This window comes from Sander lucioperca, chromosome 8 (genome assembly GCF_008315115.2).
Source record: "Sander lucioperca isolate FBNREF2018 chromosome 8, SLUC_FBN_1.2, whole genome shotgun sequence".
In the NCBI taxonomy this organism is placed as follows: Eukaryota; Metazoa; Chordata; class Actinopteri; order Perciformes; family Percidae; genus Sander; species Sander lucioperca.
In genome coordinates this window covers 42,351,348-42,364,228 of record NC_050180.1, presented here as the reverse complement: position 1 = coordinate 42,364,228, position 12,881 = coordinate 42,351,348, and the positions used below count along the sequence as shown (strand labels likewise).

At 44.6% G+C, this 12,881-nt stretch overlaps 1 protein-coding gene across 1 annotated transcript in view; it reads left to right on the top strand.

The window, feature by feature from the left end:
* Window positions 1-12,881, top strand: part of ttn.2 (titin, tandem duplicate 2) — a 363,393-nt gene that overhangs the window by 107,178 nt on the left and 243,334 nt on the right. The window contains exons 42-49 of the mRNA XM_036004140.1: window positions 635-916; window positions 3,700-3,978; window positions 4,072-4,353; window positions 4,459-4,737; window positions 6,405-6,692; window positions 9,569-9,847; window positions 10,826-11,107; window positions 12,373-12,651. Coding sequence (XP_035860033.1) covers window positions 635-916; window positions 3,700-3,978; window positions 4,072-4,353; window positions 4,459-4,737; window positions 6,405-6,692; window positions 9,569-9,847; window positions 10,826-11,107; window positions 12,373-12,651 — 2,250 coding nt within the window. The remainder of the gene's footprint in view (window positions 1-634; window positions 917-3,699; window positions 3,979-4,071; window positions 4,354-4,458; window positions 4,738-6,404; window positions 6,693-9,568; window positions 9,848-10,825; window positions 11,108-12,372; window positions 12,652-12,881) is intronic.

Genomic DNA, 12,881 nt, shown 5'->3' with positions numbered 1-12,881 from the left:
CTTCAGAGCCTCCCAGCTTTGTGACGCTGCCTGAGTCCCAGGCAGCTCTACCCAATGGCACTGTTCGCTTCAAAGGCACATTTAAGGGAACGCCACCCTTCACGGTCAAATGGTTCAAGGACAAAACCGAGCTCATGACTGGGCCCACTTGTTTCACAGGGCTGGAGGGACAGTCTTGCTTCTTAGAGCTCTATTCAGTGGGTGTCACCCAGAGTGGAGTTTACTCTTGCCAAGTCAGTAACGATGCTGGCTCTGTACGCTGTAGTGCAGACTTGACAGTCAAAGGTTCGACTTGCATCTTTTATATCAACTCTTGCGTGGCTGTATTCATCTCACATATGCATCGCTGGTTAAAACGAGTGATTCTGTCACATTTTCCCAGCTTTCGCCGCACTTTCATTGTTACTCTTTTATAAGCTTCTACACTGCTGCAGCTTCTCATCAAGAACTGTTTGTTGCCTTTGTGATGCACTTGCTTTTTCCACAACCATCCCGTCTCTGCTGTTAACCCATCATTGTCAGCTCATCTACTCAGTTTATCTCATTTGCTCACTTCATGTAATTGTTGTAACAATCTAGTTTAAAAGTCCCTACATCTTCCAGTAGCTAATATGTCTGTATTTTGGCTTTCCAGAACCACCTGAGTTTCTGCTGAAACTCCCTGCCACTAAGTTTGTGAAGCAGGGTGAGTCACTCCGCCTGGAGTGCAAAGTGAGTGGCACAGTCCCTCTGAAAATGACCTGGTACAAACACGACACCAAGGTCACAGATGGGGGCAACTACAGGACATCATTTGTTGATTCAGTAGCAGTCCTGGAACTGGTCCGCACCAGTTTTGATGATGATGGCGTTTACACCTGTGAAGCTCAGAATGATGCTGGCAGTGTCAGCTGCAGCACCACACTTACCGTTAAAGGTCAGCCTCTCACTGACTTCCTAATCATTAATTATTCATGGTCTGAGTTTCTGATGCACTAGCTCTTCAGTGTGAGGTTGACGTTTTAGTTAGAGTTGTTTTTGTATTGCTTAAAGCTGAAATACGTAACATTTTTACAAGCCCTTTATATATACATCCAATATGGTGGAGTATTGTCGACCGCTTAGGCTGGCAACTTGGTTCAACACTCGTTATGTTGTTCTGCTATTGAGAAATGTTCATCAGCTCCTTGGGTTGGCCCTTTGTTTGGGCAATGCAAATGAAAACATGCTGGGACCTTGTTCCCTGTGATAAGCAAAGGCAACTTGACTTGCTAGAATTTCTTTAAGACGTTTTGCTTCTCATCCAAGAGACTTCTTGAGTTCTGACTGACTAGTCGTCCTAACGACTCCCATGTGACTCCCAACAACTCTCAACGACCTCCTATGACTCCCATGTGACTAACAAGCCTCATGTGACTAACGACCCTCAGCTGACTCAACCCACCAGAGGTTTAATGCCTGGGTCTCCCCACTAGTCAGTCAGATCTAAAGAAGTCTCTTGGATGAAAGGCGGAGCGTCTTCAAGAAATTCTAGCAAGTCCAGTTGCCTTTGCTTATCACAGAGAACTACCATGACCTGGATGACTGACAACCTTCACGGACATACAGCACATGCTGTGACCTTTTCAGTCAAATAAACACCTGGATACACAATCGTCTACAATACCTCAGCCATTTTAGCTGTAGTTCCAACAACATTCCACATTTAACTAGTGTCTTTATTGTAGTTCCAACAAATTCCACAAGTCTGTCTTTTTAGCTCCATCATCCTTCCACAACAACTTTGGCCTCTCATCAGTAGTTTCAGTGCACTTTCACGACTCCATTTGGACTGTAGCGCCAACATCTTTTCCCCAAAAAATCCGCCATTTTAGCTGAACTTTCAACAAATTTCCACAATAACTCCACCATAACCTCTTTCTGACCAAGTAGTTACAGGAACGTAGTTATAGTAACAGTCCACTTCTAAACAGTTGTACTAACTACTCTCCCCCAAAAACGTTTTTTTTTTCCATTTGCATTTGCACTGGCTAAATGGCCAACAATAAAATTTACAATTTTACAAAAAATATACAAAAGAGAGGGAAGGAATAGTGCAATATCGGTCAATAGACTGAGATTTTAGGATTTAAATATGAGTACAGGGAAAAGACCGTGCCCTGAAGTAGGAGCTGAAAGAGTTATAGGAACTGTGGCCAGAGGAACTTAATAATCCCCAAATTGGTCCAGTCAGAACAGGAGAAAAAAGGGTTCTAGGAATGTTATGTTCTAGGAACTGCAAAATAAGCGGCTTATGTTAGCTTTAGTTCCATTGAACATTTACAGTTTAAGTTTGCCATTTTGGCTGTCGTTCCAACATCCTTTTCACAAAAAAATCTGCTGTCATAGTTCCACGAAATTCCACAATCTTACCTTTTAGCTGTAGCTCCAACATCCTTCCACAACCGCTTTGTCTTGTCACCTGTAGTTTCAGTGCACTTCCACGACTCCATTTGGATTGTAGTTCCAACATCTTTTCCCCAAATTCTGCCAATTCCCACAACAACTCCACCATGTAAGCTGTAGTTCCATCGACCATTTATACGTTTGCCATTTGGGCTGTAGTTCCAAAATCTGCCATCATATCCAAGTCTTCTTTTTTAGTTGTAATCCAATGGTTCTTCCACAAGAACTCCGCCATCACAGCTCATCCCAGTGCACTTCCACAACTCTGCCATCCTAGTTGTAGTTCCAACAAATTCTTACACTTTCGTTTTAGCTACAACAACCTTCCCTAATAATTTTAACATTTGATCACTCACAAGTCTGCCATCTGAACTATGGTCCCAACCAATTCCACATCAATTCTGCCATCATTGCTGTAATTTCAACAGTTTCACAATGTACGCATTTTCTCAGCAACCTCGACTGAACTACCAACAACTTTCCACAGCAAATTAGCTGTAGTTCAAACCATCTTTAACAGCAACGCCACCATTTTAAGTGTAGTTTAGACAAATATTTACAACTAAAACCTAGCTGTAGTCCCAACAACCTCTCACAAAAACACACATTTTGCCCAAAAATGTAGCTTTCTCAGACGTAATTCCATAGACTTCCCAAAATTACTATCCCATCTTATCTTTTCAAAAATATTTCGCCATGTAGACTTTAGTCACGCAGCTCTGCCATCTTGTCTGTAGTTCCAACCCAGTCTCACGGCAGTTCGTGTAAATGTCACGTTATTTTTACGTGTTCACGGGCACGTTTTTTACGAGAGACAGCCGCGGGGGGACACAGGCAGGAGACGGCCGGGAGACGGCCGAAAAGGACGCCCCATATGCCGGGAAGTGGCCGCGCGACAATAACGGGATGGCGGAGGTTGGGTTTAGGAAAAACCCTACGGGGAAAGGCCGCCTCACACGCCGGGAGACGGCCGTGGGGGACGCGGGACGGTTGTGAATAGGAAGATCCTTCCCTTTGAAATACATTACTTCACATTTTCGTGCTGGCCACCACGTAAAAAACGAGAAAACGTGCCAGTGACATTTACACGACCTGCCGTTCCAACATCTTCTCCTTTTACAAAAACTTCAATAACAGCCCGCCATCTTAGCTGTGGGGCTTTTGCTACTGCAGAGGGCAACAACACACAAAATGTTACAGGTTTCAGCTTTAAGATTTCGTCATGGATTATTTTCCCGTGTATGCCACTTTAACAGTTTCCTGATCTTTCTGTAGACCCACCATCTTTTGTCAAAGTACCTCAGCCCGTTGAAGGGCTGAAGGGTAAGGACGTGAGTCTGTACTGCGAGATGAGCGGTACAGCTCCGTTCCAGATCACCTGGTTCAAAGACAGGAAACCTCTGATGGAGAGCAGGAAGTTTAAGATGGTGAGCGAGGGCAGCTCGGCTACGCTGCATATCATTGGGATAGAGCCCTCGGATGCCGGCGAATACGAGTGTAAAGTGTCAAACAGTGTAGGAAGTGACACCTGCCAGACATCAGTTAAACTCAGAGGTCAGTAGAAATTGCGATAGTCTCAAATTAAAATCATAACTATTAGATAAGTATTGTCACCTTGCTGACTTTGAGTTTTTCTCCTCCCCTCAGAGCCGCCGTCGTTTGTGAAGAAACTGTCAAACATGACAGTGATACTGGGAGAGGAGGTGACCCTTGTAGCCACTGTTAAAGGCTCTGAACCCATTACTGTGTCCTGGGTTCAAGACAAGGATCACATTCTCAGGGACGGTGACAACAGGAAAATCACCTTTGAGAACAACATGGTCGCTCTTAAAGTCTTTAAGGCTGATGCAACCACGGCAGGCAAATACACCTGCCAACTCAGAAACGATGCTGGGAGTGTGGAGTGTTTCGCTAACTTGACTGTTCTAGGTTTGTAATCATATAATTCTCTCTTTCTCATGCAGTTTTTTTCCCCATCCTTCCTCCTGCAGGTTTGATTAAGAACATGTTCTGCTTCTTCTCTGTTGCTTCCAGAACCCGCTAAGATAGTGGACAAGCCCGATGCTCTGAGCGTGACAGCCGGCGATATGGCAGCCCTGGAAGTCAAAGTGTGTGGAACCCCAGCGCTCATACCGAAGTGGTTCAAGGATGGCGTCGAGCTGGCCTCCGGGAGGAAATACAAAATATCATTTTCTCAGATGATTTCCAGCCTGAATGTTCTCTCTGCGGAGAAATTGGACTCTGGAGAATATACGTTTGAGGTTATGAACGAGGTCGGGAAGGACCTGAGTAAAATTAATCTCACTGTTTTAGGTTGGTGTCTTCTTCCTACTTGGAGTTTAATGACTAGGGCTGGGTATTGTTTAATATTCCTCAAGTTAATGCCAATAAGGTACCTGAGATTTGGTACCAATATCAAAATGACTTATATATATATATATATATATATATATATATATATGTGTGTGTGTGTGTCGACTTATATGTATATATCTTCTTTCTATCTATCTTTTGTATAGCTTATTTTGAGAAATATAAACATGGATTTCTACAAACGGTAGCAGTTCTAGAACATTTTGACTATTATGACTTGACTTGACTGGGGCGCAATGCGGTTTTACGGGGGCCACATATAACAATAAACACAAAAATACTCATTAAGTGTAACAGAAACCAAGTTCTCAAATGTTAAATATTACTTCAACTCAAGTAACTGCACAATAACTTATAGAAATAAATGAAACGAAAACAAAAAAAACCCGGTCTTAATTGACCAAATTTTGATTTAAAGGTCCCATGGCATGAAAATGTCACTTTATGAGGTTTTTTAACATTTATGTGAGTTCCCCCAGCCTGCCTATGGTCCCCCAGTGGCTAGAAATGGTGATAGGTGTAAACCGAGCCCTGGGTATCCTGCTCTGCCTTTGAGAAAATGAAAGCTCAGATGGGCCAATCAGGAATCTTCCCTTTATGACGTCATAAGGGGAAAGGTTACCTCCCCTTTCTCTGCTTTGCCCACCCAGAGAATTTGGCCCACCCATGAGAGAGAGAGAGACATCATGGCTTTCAAACAAGCAAGGTGGCAGTTGGTCAAGCATCGCTGCACATTACGCTAGTTAACATATTACACTTGGCATCAGGTTACGTTAGCCTACCGTTAGCTAGCAGCTGGATTAAACACGGTTAAAATGCGGACAGCTAAACGGTCCTAACGTGTGGCTTAATAAGTTATTGTTATTACATTACAAATACTGGTAAATCATTTAAATTTGACCATATGGCCTAAGCCAGTGGTTCTCAAGCTTTTTTCAATAATGTACCCCCCCTTTGAACAGTGTTTTTAAGCCATGTACATGAAAATACAGTGATAGTCAGCGAAAGATTTACTAAACAACAGCCTTGTACCTGGAAAACATTTAAATGATGATGGAAAAAGGAGACAAAACAAAATGTTAGAAAGAAGGAAGTAAGGCAACGCTAGGGCCAAACTTAGAAAAAAAGACAGTAGAAGTAACTACAGCCTTGTAACTGAAAAACATTTAGCAACTAATCTTACGTACCCCCTGCAGTCCTCCAGAGTACCCCTAGGGGGACACGTACCCCCTGCAGTCCTCCAGAGTACCCCTAGGGGGACACCTACCCCCTGCAGTCCTCCAAAGTACCCTAGGGGGACACCTACCCCCTGCAGTCCTCCAAAGTACCCCTAGGGGGACATATACCCACATTTTAGAAACTCTGGCCTAAGCAATAAACAAGCCGTTTGGGCACCAGCACTGTTTTAAAAGTATCGGTTCAGGACCAGTATTGGAAAAATCCAAACGATACCCAACCCTACTCATTATATCTACTACTTAATATATCTGACCAGACATTTAATGTTAGTTTTCAGTAGTTGCCCATATCCAGCCCTATTAATGACAGCACATTTACACCTATTTAGTCCCGATGCTCCACTAACTCCTTGTTTTCCTCCCTAACAGATAAAACCGTACCTCCAACTTTCTCAAGGAAGTTGAAGGATTGCAACACAATCTTTGGAACAGCTGGAGAGATGGAATGCAAAGTGTCGGGCTCCCCACCTTTCACCATCTCCTGGTACCATGATGGGGAGGAGATACAGAGCGGACCCAATTATGAGATTTCATTCAGCAACAACAGCTGCACGCTCAAAGTGTCCACGATGAAGCTGTCCGACTCCGGAGTGTATAAATGTAAAGCTGTCAACAAGGCAGGATCCAGTGAAACTACAGCCTCCTTGGTTGTCAAAGGTCAGGAACTATTTGAATTTTTTTGTGTTTAAAGGGGTGATAGAATGATTATATAGGGTATTTCACACTCTTCTTTAAGGTCTCCTAACCTGACTCCGCCAGATGGATTGCTACGCATTTGCTCAGCATATCCATCTGGGAACTTTCCGTTGGAGAACTTTTGGGAAGGGGCGAAAATCCTGGTTAGCTGATTGGATAAACCATCTGTCTATCACCACCTATGTTGGTGATAGACGGGAGAAGAGCAAAAACATCTTTTCCTCCGAGAAAAGCCTCCAGTGCCGTTTTTTGCTCTTCTTTCAATGAAAGAATACTTTCTAATTCGGATAAAACTTGCGCGATAGCTACGCTCATCTCATCCGTGGAAGCCGCCACGTTGTTTAGACTGAACAGTCGCTTCTCGTTGCGTCACACCTAAACCCGCCTCAAAACCAACGCTGATTGGTCGGTCGTTTGGCGAACGGCTCCAAATTTTCTCTGTCTCAAGATGCCAGACTGATCTGCGAGTGGAAAACTGGAGCTCGCGAGATCAGGACGGTCTCAGGAGGCTAAAGGTCTCCTAATAGGGTATGTAACATTGGTTGGGCTGAAAATGACCCGAGAGGGGAGAGGGGAGGGGCTGCTCCTCAGTCACAGAACAGAAGAGAGAGGAGACTGTTTTTGGTGGCCACAAGAGAGAAATACCTTCGCGTGTTCGCCGGACAATACTGGCGTCTTTTCTAAAGAAAGTCGCCCCTCTCTCTCTGCTTTCTCCTCATGTGCAGCAGCACACGGGGAGGCAGTTAGAATGGGAGCGGGGACAGGGTGGTCTGCAGCTGCCAGTCCCAGTGAGTGCTGTTGGCCATGTTGCTGGGACCGGCAGCTTGCGGTGCTCTGTACCCAGCGCACAGTCACCTTTTCTGGGGTAACTATACCACCAACTACCGCTGACCTGACGGAGCTCCATCACCGGCAGCTCGCGATGAAATGAGAAAAGTGTCAGCCTTCCCTGTACAGCCTGGAATACTGCACTTACAACCGTGGTTCATTATCAGTATCCTTGAACAACTTGCAAACTTTCTTCTTTGTAATTCCAGTGGAAGTTCAAAGCTCGCAGCTAAAATAAATTATACGTGTGAGATCTACATTCAGGGCCCAGTTTTTCAAAAGTAATCCAGTGGGATTTCGGATCACGGATTGGATCAAATCTTGGAAATGGGTTTTTCAAAAACAAAAGAGGGATTCAGAACTAAGATCAGAGCATGTAATCCGATCTTACATTTGATCTGGATCAAACCTGAACTTTTTGGGTTTTTCAAAACTTTGAACTCAGTTTGAGATCTATTTGATCCAAAAAAAACAGGATTATCCTGATCCAATCAGAAGGCTGGATTCAGTTGTGATTTTTTTGAACCAAATAAAAAAAGTGAATGATCACAAAATCAATGTTTACTGATGACATATACATTCCTTCATATGTGAAGCATGTCACATCTAATGAGATATGGTAAACAAAAACAAACAAACAAAAAACATAACAAAATAACAAATAAAAAATAAAAATAAAATGTTAAATAAAGTTAAATAAAAATGTTTCCGTTTATTACAGTGTTTCTGTTTCTTAAAACCAACAATGTCTACTTGTGGCCACCGGTATGTGTCCTACCTGTAGTTCTCTGCTGAGCCAGCAGGCTACACTGTTGGCTCCATTTAAGGCTCTGGTCAACAGGATTTGGTCATCCTGAAATTTGGTATTTGGATCCCAGTGATCCTGGATAGCAAAACATGGGATTTCCAAATCCGTATATCAATTTGATCTAGATTCTTTTTTTTTGTTGAAAAACTGGGCCCTAAAGACCAGCTGGTCTCAGACCAGTGGTCTGTTTGTTAAATTTTGGGGCGTCACAAAGGTACAGACCAGAGCCAATTAAGGTGCAGCAACCGAGTTGACGTCAACTATTAGCCTCGTTGGGATTCGCCCGTTTTCAGAGGCAGTTCCAAATTGTGAGATTTGCAGAGTCAAGAGGTGTCAATGGGACTGTGAGGTTCTACGTACGTCCTATTTTACCCTCCGAACTGTCGTTATTCAACTATGACAAGGTAACATCGGTTTTGCTTTCTATCACTCCTTTATTAAAGGAGAATTCTGGTCAATTTCAACACGTAGCTCTGTTGTTTGGAAATGTGGAGTGCTGTCAGTAGCAAAAAAAAAACTAAACCAATGGGTGCTGCCTACACTGAGTTATCCTCCTGCTAGCGTTAGCACCCAACAGGCTTAAACAGGGCAAGTTTTAAACTTTTTTTTAGCCTCTAAACATGCTCGAAATGTCATTACAAGAGCCTCCCCATGTGCAGTGATTCCTTCTGAGTGAACACAGTGAATCTGACTGCAGGAGATGTGACAGAAAGGCATAAAAGTTGAGTTAATCCAGCCAGTGCACATACCTCTGTTTATTTCATGTTTTCCGGTCAAGTCCACACTAGTCGATTGTCAAACTCATACAATCCAATATTCCAGTCAGATTCACTGTGTTCACTCAGAAGGAATCACTGCACATGGGGAGGCACTTGTAATGACATCTCGAGCATGTTTAGAGGCTAAAAACAGGTTTAAAACCTGCCCTGTTTAAGCCTGTTGGGTGCTAACGCTAGCAGGAGGATAACACGGTGTATGCAGCACCCATTGGTTTAGTTTTTCTCTCTACTGACAGCACTCCACATTTACACACAACAGAGCTACGGGATGAAATCAACCGAAATTCTCCTTTAAGTAAGGGTTAATGCCCGAAACGGTGTCCGTTAGCAGGAATAAATGATGGATTAATGCTAGACTTAGCATGGGCGTTAGATAAAAGATGGCACCATGTTTGATGAGTGACTGTCTGCCTCCACCCCAGAACCTCCGTCGTTCGTGGTGCCGCTGCAGCCGGTGGACGCCATGCCCGGCTCCAACGTGACTTTCTCCGCCATGGTGAAAGGCAGCGCCCCCCTCAAGCTGAAGTGGTTCAGAGGAACCAAGGAGATCATGGCGGGACGGGGCTGTAACTTCTCCCTGAAGGATAACCAAGTCCTCCTGGAGCTGTTCAGTGTGGACAGATCTCACGCCGGAGAGTACACCTGTCAGATCATCAACGACGCAGGGAAGGAAAGCTGCCCCGTTAATCTCACCGTCAAAGGTCTGCTGGTCCTCCGTTATGTAGTCATTCAGAAGTAAAGTGTTGCTGTGTATGCACCACAACACAGACTTTGCTTTTTTCTTCATTTTTGTAGTTTTCTGCTAAGTGTTTGTCCGTTTGCCGTTGATGTCGCTTTTTCAGATGCTTTGTTGCTTCTAAAAAAAAGTCTTTGTCGGTTTTTTCGTGTGTTTGTGTATTTCTGTATCTTCTTGTGTGTGTGTGTGTGTGTGTGTGTGTATCTTGTGTGTGTGTGTGTGTCTGTGTTTGTGTGTGTTTGTGTGCGTGTCGTGTATATTGTGTCTGTCTGTGTGTGTGTGTGTTTGTGTGCGTGTTTGTGTATCTTCTGTGTGTGTGTGTGTGTGTGTGTGTGTATCTTGTGTGTGTGTGTGTGTGTTTGTGTGTGTATCGTTGTGTATCTTTTCGTGTATGTGTGTGTTTGTGTGCGTGTCGTTGTGTATCTTCTGTGTGTGTGTGTGTGTGTATCTTGTGTGTGTGTGTGTGTGTTTGTGTGTGTGTCTTTTTGTATGTTTTCGTGTGTGTGTGTCTGTGTGTGTTTGTGTGTGTGTCTTTTTGTATCTTCTTGTGTGTGTGTGTGTGTGTGTGTGTGTGTGTGAGCTCATGTGTGTCTTTGTGTATATTCTCATGTGTGTGTGTGTGTTTGTGTGTGTGTGTTTGTGTGCGTGTCGTTGTGTATCTTCTGTGTGTGTGTGTGTGTGTGTGTGTATCTTGTGTGTGTGTGTGTGTTTGTGTGTGTATCGTTGTGTATCTTTTCGTGTGTGTGTGTGTGTGTGTGTGTGTGTGTGTGTGTCTCTTTTTTCAACAGTTTGTCGCCTTTCTTTAAGCCCATACTGCCGTGTCTCTTTGTGACTGTGTGTGTGTGTGTCTTCTGATACATTTCGTTGTGGAATAAACTCTGTGTGTGTCTGTGTGTGTGTGTGTGTGTGTGTGTGTGTGTGTGTGTGTGCTTGTGTCGCTCAGAGCCGGCGGCCTTCTCCAAGAAGCTGAAGGACGTGTCGGTGGAGAAGGGCAAACCGTTAACGCTGGAGTGCCTGTACACCGGGACTCCTAAAATCACAGTCAGCTGGTACAAAGACGGCCAGCAGATCTTTGCTTCCTACAAACACAACATCACCACGACGGAGAGCTCCTGCATCCTCGAGTGTCTGAGCACCGACGACAAAGACGCCGCCGGGAAATACTCCTGCCAAGTTTCCAACGATGCCGGAAAGGACTCGTGTGACGCAACCGTGTCCATCCTCGGTCAGTGCAACCTTTTTTATGTGTCATTTTGGAGAGATGGTACTGTTGTTATGGATACCTTTTGGAGCAACACATTCTCACTCCCTATCTCGTAAAATACGGACGCTTGGTCAGGTGTCTTTGTCGTTGTTATTGACGCTAAAAGTCTCCTTTAGCGTCATATAACGCGCTTTAACTAAACGCGCTTGGTCAGGACTATTTGGCGCAGTTATGTTAAGGATAAGGTCTGTGACACGTGGGAACGGGACGGTTGGGTTTAGTGAAAGGTTGTGGGTGGGCTTACCTTTTCGTGTCTCGCGAGAAGAACGGGACAGTTGGGTTTAGGGAAAGGTTGAAGGTGGGCTTATGTTTTCGTGACTCGCGAGAAGAACGGGACAGTTGGGTTTAGGGAAAGGTTGAAGGCGGGCTTACCTTTTCATGACTCGCGGGAAGAACGGGACAGTTGGGTTTAGGGAAAGGTTGAAGGTGGGCTTACGTTTCCGTGTCTCGCGAGAAGAACGGGACAGTTGGGTTTAGGGAAAGGTTGAAGGTGGGCTTACGTTTTCGTGACTCGCGGGAATAACGGGACGGTTAAAGACACACACGGGACACGATCCCCGGTCTCCTGGATGAAAGTCCTGTGTTTGACCCATCCACCCCCCCGACCAACCTCCCTACGTGGTATTTCCCCCTTACATACTCCTCTCTAAACCCTGTGTAGCTGCTGCTCTCCCCGGCACGTTCTACTAACACGCTGAAGGACGCTTTTTTTCGTCTCTTCACACGCTGTCAGCCAGTGTCCAAACGTTTGTATTTTACGAGTTCGGAGTGAGAACGGCTTGTTTGGAGAGATGGTCTGTATTTATGGATACCTTTTGGAGAGATGTTTTTTTTGTTCGATGCTTTAGGCACTTCTTTTCAACGTTTTTGTCACTTTTTTGACAATTTCATTGCTTTTTTTCTATGACGGCTTAGGATTTTTGTTGCCGACTTTTTTGGGGGTGTTAAGAGGCCCAAACTGTGAGTGAGAAGACTATATGAGACAGGCAATAATACAGTCATAATACGTGACTTTTTCTCTTAAAATAAAAGCGTGCCAATAATCTCTACATGTCTGTCTCTGGATATGATTTCCTTTTTCCAGTCTGGCCTTTAGAGAAGTTGAGTTTGAACCCCCTGGTTTAGTTTTGATGCTCACATAGATTTAACATTCATTCGGTTCAGGTGCTGAACGTAAACCTTATGTTTATTAATTATTATTTATTTTGTGCTGTTTGTGACCACAGAACCGCCGTACTTCGTGGAGTCCCTGGAGCCCATGGAGGTGACGTCCGGAGACGGCGTGTGTCTGAAGTGTCAGGTGGCGGGCACGCCGGAGATCAAGGTGGCGTGGTTCAAGGCGGACGGGAAGATCCGGTCCAGCCCCACCTGCAGGCTGGAGTACACAAAGGGCGTGGCTTGTCTGAAGCTCAGCAAAGCCACCAAGGCCGACATCGGAGAGTACACCTGCAGGGCCGAGAACCAGATAGGCTCCGCCTCCTCCACCTGCAGACTCAACGTGGCAGGTAAACATCAGTGGCCTTTAAAAGGTCTCTTTATCTCCTAGGTTATTTTTCACTCGTTAAAGGACAATTCTGGCGTAAAATGACCCTAGGGGTTAATAACATATGTATACCGAGGCGACCGTTCTCTGGGATATGGTTTCATGCTAATTGAATGCGTCGGTAGCTTTTAACAAGCTTCCGCAAAACTGGTGGTTAGCTGCTAATGCTAGCTTTCGGGGCACATGGTAAAT